At 42.8% G+C, this 9,406-nt stretch overlaps 3 protein-coding genes across 3 annotated transcripts; 2 read left to right on the top strand and 1 right to left on the bottom strand.

Annotated features, from left to right (window-relative positions):
* Positions 1 to 459: 459 nt before the first annotated feature.
* LOC135171588 (cap-specific mRNA (nucleoside-2'-O-)-methyltransferase 1-like) lies at positions 460 to 3,308 on the bottom strand. The gene is made up of 6 exons (XM_064138218.1): positions 2,130 to 3,308; positions 2,037 to 2,041; positions 1,901 to 1,916; positions 1,797 to 1,805; positions 1,029 to 1,453; positions 460 to 946 (listed from the first exon to the last, which is right to left on the bottom strand). The coding sequence occupies exons 1-6, from the start codon at positions 3,306 to 3,308 to the stop codon at positions 460 to 462; spliced, it is 2,121 nt and encodes a 706-aa protein (XP_063994288.1).
* A 2,250-nt stretch (positions 3,309 to 5,558) lies between these two features.
* On the top strand, positions 5,559 to 7,592 carry LOC135171587 (uncharacterized). Its single transcript, XM_064138217.1, has one exon. It carries the CDS (start codon positions 5,559 to 5,561, stop codon positions 7,590 to 7,592), a length of 2,034 nt encoding a protein of 677 aa, XP_063994287.1.
* A 474-nt stretch (positions 7,593 to 8,066) lies between these two features.
* LOC135171586 (uncharacterized) lies at positions 8,067 to 9,155 on the top strand. Its single transcript, XM_064138216.1, has one exon. The coding sequence runs from the start codon at positions 8,067 to 8,069 to the stop codon at positions 9,153 to 9,155; it is 1,089 nt and encodes a 362-aa protein (XP_063994286.1).
* Positions 9,156 to 9,406: the final 251 nt, after the last annotated feature.

The raw sequence follows: 9,406 nt of genomic DNA, 5'->3' as shown, positions 1-9,406 counted from the left end.
AATTTTAGTAGAAAAATCTATCAATATATTTTTTAGAACAATTAATTGTTCATTCATTTTGTATTTTAATTTTCAGTGTGTGATGTCAATTTCAATCAAATGTTCTTCGAATTATACAAAAGTTGAGTGGTCTTGATCGAAATATTTAATATTTTTTTCTACATGACTATAAATGAATAATTTTATCAATGAATTTTTATGAATTAATTAATTTTTCCCACTTACTGACTACTAATTATGTACAATAATAAGCCAATAATATTGTATCAATACTAGAAACTAAACTAATTACTATTTTACAATATTAAGTATTTATGGGATCATCAGGAAAATGAAAAATGTTGTTTATGAAGAATTTTGCTAAACAAGAAATATATAAGTTCTTCCTGACCACGCAATAAATACCTCAATGAGAAATTATAAAATTAATTCTTCCTAAGTATTGATGAATCTATGTCACTAATCTTCCGGTAGATAAACAGGGCACTTCTGTTTTACATTATCGTATATATAATTAATTGACAGAGATGAATCCCCCGGCCAATGCCACTGCACTCGAGTAACAAATGTCTCGAGGAAGCTGGCACAAGCTGATTCTGGTCGACGATTAGCATAAAAATTATCATTCGTCATAGAATTGAAGTAATAATAATGGCTAGGTTTCTTACTGATAACTCGTGTCCAGGGCGCACTAGTTGTCTTCAAGAATACCACAATATTTGGTACAAAGGATAGTGGATCGTTATCGGGGCGTGCCCTCCTCGGGTATGAATCTTGTAGATAATGTACCAATAATTTCGTCTTGTTTATCAATGTACAGGGTTGTACATGAAGTTTCATGGGTTGCTCACGATCCAGAGGATGCAATTCCTTGGCACGAACTGGACAATACGCAGAGTTATTGGGCTTCCACAGAGCCTCACAGAATTTATTGATGAGAGCATACCTAAAAACACGATGATTTCAAATAGATTAGAAAATTATTTTCAAACGTCAGTATAAAATTTTTTAAAAAGTCCAAAACATACCTTTCTGGAAGTGAATTTCTGCTGACATGCTCTCCTCCCAGGAGATAAGCATCGACAATATGCAGTGCTTCAGTTCTCCGGATATTATTTTCCAGTCCTCTCATCTCCTCCACCAGTTCAGCATAAACAAATGTATTAGGAGACAGTTCAATATTGTCGGCCCTCTCCCAGGTATTCTTCACTAACATAAAGACATTGGTTCTTCCCATACCCAAGTAGAAAGTCAATTGTTTGCTAGGTGTTGTTCCACTGGCATCCGATCCACAGAGTATTGCATACCAATCACAGGGATTTTCCAGGATAGTTATTGTCACATTCTTAGAAGTCAAAATCACGGGAGGAGCGCTCAGGTAGTTTACAACAGATTCGACGACGATTGAACAAAGTCTCTCCTCTGGTTTCAAGAGCTTAGGGACTATTCTAGTCTGATCCGGTAGATGTCAATTGTTCAGTCTCAAACAAACCATAGAGTTAAGCCAGAGAAATTCGCCGGAAAAAATTACTACGCGTTCACTTCAAATCTTTCAACTCAAGTAGTCATAAATAAATCATAAATTTTATCCTGTTAAACCGTAAAGCAAATAGAAAAAATGTATGTGGGGAAATTCCCCCTTAAGTCAGAAAAAGAGTTTCAAGACACGTACGAGCAATAAGGCCTCAGTGCAATAAAGCCATTCCTCTCCACCCGTTTTTTTTGTCACATTTGGGCCTCTTGAGAAGGACCCCAATTCCCCTCTAGGGCTTCTTCGTAGACCCCTCTACTCTCACAATCTCTTTCTAGCACATGACCAATAAGAAAACCCACAGGATAGTTTCTTCAATTCTATTTGCTTGCAACAACCCTCACTCTTCAAATTCCGGGAAAAACACACCCCTTCATCGCACTTACTTGTAAGAGAAGAGGAATAGAGTTAGTTAGCTCCACGATACAGCAGAGACAAGACGCTTACTCCTTGTTCTCTCCCAACACTTAATATATCCGGAATTTCATTTAGTTAATTCGTTTACTTGTGCTAGAACACAAGAAAGAAAAATTAATGAAATTATTGGAAAATTTACAAAAAAAAAAATGTATTCTATTTTGAAAAAATAAGACAATACACACCTTTCAGAGTTGCCAGGTCTAGATGTATTCGGCTTGAAAATTGATATTTTTTCGAAGCATCTGTATAGCAAGTAAATCAATCCCACGCTGAATGGTGTCAACAGATCGAACAACTTAGTAACAAAGTGTCCACCTGTCCGCACAATCTTAAGGGCAACCAGGCATTGGCACAAGTATAACTGTTTCGACAAAATCTCCTGAATACTTTCTATTCCCTCAACCGCAAATCCTCCATCAGCCATCATGAAGTGAACACCCTGTCCTTGGGTATGATTCATGATAAGTTGCTGATAGGCGAGTTGATTCTCCAGATCATAAATATTACCATCACCTTTGGGTCCATAAAAAGGATGAAAAGTTTCTGGTGGTCCAGCGTAAAAGTTATGTAATTGAAAGTCGTTGGAACCCCTCAGGATGAATCCAAAGCCCTTTGCATGCCACTTCCTCCTCCACAGGACATATTCACTGAATCCTCCAGGACCGGCGCATACGTCGGCGAAGTAGAGGATCTCATTTGGATTTGCAGTTGTTGGATTAGTGAACATGAAATTGCAGGTTCTGTCAATATTAGCCATTTTTACAGCATGTCGATTAAGAAAAAATACACCTCTCATTGTTTCAAAGGGATTCGAATGAATTCTCGCCCTTTGTATTTCACGTTTTTCTAAACCATCGAAAATGCTCTTCGAGCTTATGACCTGGTGAAGGATCTGGGGCTCGCAAAATAAAGTTTCATCATCAATGGTCTTTTTCCAGGGAGCCCTGCGCATCCAACCCCTGAAATCCTCTGCTATTGGTGGTTCCTGATCATTTCTCAACCAGTAGATTTTCTCCCTAACGCTTATGATTTCTTGGGATGGATCCCACTTCCCAATGGCTTTGATCAGAGCTTGGTTACTATGACCCAAAACTCGTCGACCCTTATGCAAAGAAGCCTGAATGGGCTCAGTGATAAAATGATTTTTCTTACCCAGGCCCTTGCCACGAGTAAAGTCCATATTTTGCATTATTGTATGGACGACGTTCGAAGTCACGTGGCGAGAAGCGGAGGATTCCTCCAGAAGGGAGCCACTCCGGGTCATTGGGATTGAGAGAGAACCAGATCCTCTACGGCGTTTAACCATAACCGAAGTGTTGAGTCGTGATAGCAATTTGCTCTTCATATGGTGTCTCATTAGGATTACGAATTTTATTAATAGAACATCTGTATCTTAATTTTCCCCACTCATTTACGATCATAATTTTCATATTTTAATGTAGTGTCATAAAAGCACTTCCACTAAAAATTCCTAATCCCAGGTCACTATATCCCTAGTCCCTATGACCATCGTCTGCGTCCCAGGGGATCTAGACCCTACTCTAACTTTACGAGTCCCAATATTTGTGTTAGATTCCCAATATTTAGTTGTTCCGGGAATTCCCCAATTTTACAATGCCGAGCAATTTACAACGATTCTAGCTCGGTATAAAGGCTGCGACTTGCTCATCTTGAGTCAGTACGATAAATTCATTCCCAACATTCAATACAGTCCACTGTGACACTGTACAATCCAAACCCAAATATATTCACTGATATTATAAAAAAGTGTTAGAATTTCGAGTATTTTATTCACCCCATTAATATCCGAATAAAGTTTACCACGGCATTCGGAAGTGTCTCTCAAACGATACATTTTTTGGTCCTTCGAGCCGGATTGTACAATATTTCTTATCTAATTTTCAACCGTGTTAGTATTTTCGTGTAATTTCTCGTGTTTGTGTTTTGTGCGTAATTCGTATATTCTCTCCGACTCTCTGCCATACGGATCGGAGATTGTGTCCATTATCAAAATCGGATTTTAATTTCTTCTCATTTACAACGTGTCGCATTCTTCACATCGGTAGTGGACCGGGGGAGAAGCAACTTTCGAGAAGAAATATTAATGCCGATTCAACACTCTCCACAGAGCAACCGAAGCAAACAGCTTATCAGGCAATCATCATCCGGGGTTACCGTGGCAGATCAACGTGAAAACATCAGTTCGCCATCTGAAGATACCGCAGACATCGTGGCTCCCATTACGTTCACAACACTCGTACGTAGACGAAATGAGCTGAAGCAACGTGTGACAACCTTTCTCCAGTGGCTCGAATCAGTGCGCGAAACTCCAGATCTAGATGAAGTTGAGGTAAAAACTGACAGCCTCAAAAAACACATAGAGGCCCTATCCGACATCCATGATAAAATAATGGAAAGGATCTCTGATGAAGAAAGGCCAGCACACCTAGAAGAGGTCAACAACATCGAGGCTGGCTTTGAGAGAGGCTTAGCATTAGCCCGAAAGTTATTGCGGAAGGCTGCAGAAGCAGAACGAGCATCAACCAGTGGTAGCACGCCTTTCCAAAAGCTAGACCACAGTATGATGAGCACCTTTGGACAAAACAATGGTCCTCAACAACAACAGCTGAGACTGCCAAAGGTAAACTTACCAACATTCGACGGCAGCATCGAGGATTGGGCCGAATTTAAGGATAAATTCGAAACGATGATCCATTACAATGAGTCAGTCGCTACCGTACACAAACTGTAATATTTACTCGCCAATGTCACCGGTAAAGCGAAGAGAGCCGTAGCATCTATGGGAGGATCAGAACGCAATTATGAGGAAGCTTGGAGTCTATTAAAAAATAAATACGACAACCCGAGAAAAAATATCTTGAGACCCATCGCACTGTTAAATTCCATCCCTAGCCTGCATCGTGATACCCCTGAAGCCCTGGAGGATCTAGTTGACACCATACGCCAACATCTCAGTGCCTTGAAGAACCTTGGAGAACCCGTCGATACTTGGGATTCCTGGATCATTCATTTGATATCATGCAAGATCAGTGCCCAGACCTTCCATCAGTGGGAAACAGAATTAAAGAATAAGGAGATGTGCTCACACAAGTTATTATTAGAATTTCTCGAAGTACGTGGCACATGCTCAAGTGCAATTCCACCTCCAATGGCACCAATAACCAGAAGTGAACGACCCAGAAACTTAAAGAATCAGGTTAAACCCAAGGCTCAAGTATTCGTGACCACTTCCAAACGGAATTGTGGAATTTGTTCAGGCGAATACCGGGTGATGGATTGTGAAGAGTTCCTCAAAATGCCAGTCCCCAAACGCGAAAAAACTGCTAGCAATCTAAGCTTGTGCTTTAACTGTTTGAGTCGTGGACATGGGGCAAAGGAGTGCCTCAGCACCTTCAAATGCAAGAGATGCAACAAATCTCACCACACACTTCTCTACCATGACAAGCCGGGTTCATACAGCTCATCAGTGACCACTACCCAAGCCTCAACAGCAGCAGCATCATCAAATACATCAACCCCAACAGCATGACTACAATCAGATGAAGGGGTCACAGCGAAAACAGTGGCGAGGACATTCAAACTGGAGATGTCAGAGAACTTGATCACCACTGCGATCATCAAGGTGTTTGATGACGGACATCATCCAGAGCTTTGTCGTGCACTCCTTGACACAGGATCATCCGCCAACTTCATTACAAGTGACCTCGCATCAAAATTGAGCCTGAAGAAAATAAAGAGTGCTATTCCAGTGGGAAGCATCAACGAAAATACCACGATATCCCACCACTTCATCTCTGCTGTGATTCAATCGTGCATCAATGACTTCAAGCGGGAGCTTCAGTTCCACATTGTGCCCATCATCTCCAAGCGTACCCCTGATCAGCAAATACCTCGACATCTTTCGGATATTCCTAAGAATCTCAAATTGGCGGATCCAGACTTCCATAAACCAGCAGCAGTGGATCTCATCCTTGGGTCAGGTATTTCATTGGCAGCTCTGAGTGGCGGACAAATCAAATTGTCGTCAACTTCAGAGACTGATCTCATCCTCCAAAAAACTGTGTTCGGTTGGGTCATCGGTGGTAACGTCCCGAGCAAGAGTTGTCAAATTACAAGATGCAATCATCTATCACTCTTAGATGAAGTCAAAAGATTCTGGGAGATTGAAGATGGGCTTCAATCTCATGAATCCGACAAACAGGACAATTTGTGCGAGGAACATTTCCTCAACCATGTGACCGGGAATGAGGAAGGGCGATACGTGGTCGCTCTTCCCTTCAACAACAAGGTGCATCAACTCGGTTGCTCTCGCAAGCAGGCGGAACAGAGGCTCTACGGACTGGAACGACGTTTTAAACAGAATCCAGAATTCAAGAAGCAGTATTCAGCAGTACTGGAAGAATATCTACAACTAGGACACATGAAGAAGGTGGAGAACGAGATAGAAGAGGGCTTCTATCTTCCACATCATTCAGTGATCAAGGAGACCAGCCTGACCACGAAGGTACGGGTTGTGTTCGATGCTTCTGCCCCGTCTAGTTCCAAGCTGTCTCTTAATAACGTGCTCATGATCGGGCCAACCATCCAAGATGATATCTTTTCTCTCATCTTGCGATTCCGACTTCACAATTATGTTTTAACGGGAGACATCGAGAAGATGTACCGGCAGGTACTAGTGCGTCCTGAAGATCACAAATACCAAAGAATTCTCTGGAGAGATAACGACAATCAGCTGACAGCCTATGAACTCCAAACAGTTACCTTCGGGATTGCCTCCGCACCCTATCTCGCTGTGAGATGTCTTCAGCAGTTGGCCGAAGATGAACAGCAGAGATATCCAACTGCATCAAGAATCTTGAAACGAGATCTCTACGTCGATGATGTGCTCACTGGTGCAGAGACTCTTCAAGAAGCTATGCAACTTCGCGATGATTTGATGTCGCTTCTGAAATGTGGTGGTTTTAACCTTCGTCAATGTGCTTCGAATCATCCCGAACTTCTTCAAGGACTCCCGGAGTCCAGTGTGAACTTGCAATTACTCCACGGCGGTGATTCAACCTTGAAGACACTAGGTGTTCGATGGGATTTCAATCGAGATGAAATCATCTATTCAGTGTGTCCTATTGCCACGAGGATAAAAACAACAATGAGGACAATTTCATCGGATATCCCAAGGATATTCGATCCTCTCGGATTATTAAATCCAGTTGTGGTTCAGGCAAAACTTATAAAACAGGATCTGTGGCGCCTCAATCTTAATTGGGACGAATCCGTGCCTAAGAACATTGAGACAACCTGGCAGGAATTTGCTCGTGATCTCCCTCTTCTCAATAATTTCGCTTTTCAACGCAAGGTGCTCCAAAACAGTGTCAAGGAGCTACAAATACATGGGTTTTGCGATGCAAGCCAGAAAGCTTATGGTGCTTGCATTTATGTTAGGACAATCTCTAACAACGACCAGACGAGTTCCCAATTATTCTGCGCCAAATCACGTGTGACTCCGTTGAGAAATCCCCAATCAATTCCGCGATTGGAACTATGTGCTGCTCTTTTGCTTTCTCAATTATACTCGACCGTCTGTAAAACCATAAACACAAACATAAACCGTGCTGTATTCTGAACTGATTCATCGACTGTGTTACACTGGATTGACACAAAACCAGAATTGCTGAAAACATTCGTGAAGAATAGAGTGATGTCAATTCAACAGAAGACCAATGCCAGAGACTGGAGACATGTGCGGACCCACGAGAACCCAGCGGATGCTATCTCCAGAGGACAATCACCAGCAGAATTTCTCCGAAATCATCTGTGGGTTAGGGGACCAGCATGGCTCACCAGGGGAGAGAAGGATTGGCCTTCTCTACCCCTGTCATTTCCCAATCAAGCACCTGAAATGCGGATCCAAACCTGCCTCTCTACCATCGAAAGGACCTCCAAGGAACATCTTGCTGAACTCTTCACGAGACATTCCTCAATCATCAAGGTCCAGAAGATCATCGCTCGAATCTTACGATGGAAGATCAAGAAGGAAGATTCACCCAGAGATAAATTCATCACGGCCACGGAGATCTAACAAGCGTTCATCCCTACCATGAGATTAATTCAAGGGAAACATTTCAAGGCAGAATTAACTGACCTCAAGGCCACCAATTCAGTGAAATCAACGAGTCCATTACTTCAATTGAATCCTTTTCTCGACTCTGAAGGCCTAATCAGAGTAGGAGGCAGAATTCAACGGTCTGATTTAGCATTCAATCAGAAACATGCAATATTGCTTCCCAAGAATTCTGCTGCCACGCGTTTGATAATTGAGTGGACACATCGCAATTGTCTTCATGCTGGTATCCAGAGCACCCTCTACAATATTCGGCAACGGTTCTGGCTGCTAGATGGAAAAAATCAAGTTCGTCACGTTATCAAGAAGTGCCACCGATGTATTCGTGCCAAGCCCCCTGACGTGGAATATCAAATGGGCATGCTACCCAGGGAAAGAGTGACAGCAACACGCCCATTTTACAACACTGGTGTGGACTACTGCGGTCCATTCTTCATTAAGGAAAGGAGGTCCCGCAACCGTGGGCGTATTAAGGTTTATATCGCCATCTTCGTGTGCCTTTCTTCTAAGGCTGTACATATCGAGGTAGCCAGTGATCTCACAACAGAAGCGTTCCTAACTGTTCTTCGCCGTTTCATCAGCCGAAGAGGATTATGCTCTTCCATCTCCTCTGACAACGGAACAAATTTCAAGGGTGCCTGCAATGAACTGAGAGAGCTCTATCAACTGTTCAACTCCGAAGGACTGCAGAAGGAGCTTAACAATTACATTGCAGAGAAAGGAATAACTTGGTATTTCATTCCACCCCAAGCACCTCATGTGGGAGGTATTTGGGAAGCCGCGGTGAAATCATTCAAGCACCATTTCCTCCGAGTTGCCGAAAACACCCTGCTCAGCTTCGAAGACCTCACGACACTGGCTGCCGAGATCGAAGCCATCCTGAATTCGCGTCCTTTGACGCCTATGTCATCGGATCCCAACGACCTCTCAGCTCTCACACCTGCTCATTTCCTGATCGGTGATACCTTCACCAATTTGCCGGAGCCTAATTTCATCGAGACTCCGAGCAACCGCTTGTCTTCTTGGCAACACATCCAGAAGCTGAAACAAGACTTCTGGAATTGATGGCACAAGGAGTATCTCAACGAGCTGAACGTTAGGAAGAAGTGGGCCAAAGGGGACCACCAAATCAAGACAGGTTCCATTGTGGTTATCAGGGACGACAACCTACCCCCTCTCAAATGGAAATTGGGGAGAGTCATCAGTGTCCATCCAGGCGAGGATGGAATCATCAGGTCTGTTCAGTTGAAGACAGCCTCAGGTGTCTACAAGCACAACGTCAAGAAATTGGCAGTTCTTCCTGTAGAACCCTCTCC

This window comes from Diachasmimorpha longicaudata, chromosome 20, assembly GCF_034640455.1.
Source record: "Diachasmimorpha longicaudata isolate KC_UGA_2023 chromosome 20, iyDiaLong2, whole genome shotgun sequence".
In the NCBI taxonomy this organism is placed as follows: domain Eukaryota; kingdom Metazoa; phylum Arthropoda; class Insecta; order Hymenoptera; family Braconidae; genus Diachasmimorpha; species Diachasmimorpha longicaudata.
This window is presented reverse-complemented; position numbering and strand designations above follow the sequence as displayed.

Bases quoted from the DNA above. Each gene is read 5' to 3' on its own strand.
- LOC135171588 (XM_064138218.1), bottom strand. From the start codon at position 3,308: ATGAGACACCATATGAAGAGCAAATTGCTATCACGACTCAACACTTCG. The intron at 947-1,028 runs GTATGTTTTGGA...TCGTGTTTTTAG, and splicing joins AGAAATTCACTTCCAGAAAG to GTATGCTCTCATCAATAAAT.
- LOC135171587 (XM_064138217.1), top strand. From the start codon at position 5,559: ATGTCAGAGAACTTGATCACCACTGCGATCATCAAGGTGTTTGATGAC.
- LOC135171586 (XM_064138216.1), top strand. From the start codon at position 8,067: ATGAGATTAATTCAAGGGAAACATTTCAAGGCAGAATTAACTGACCTC.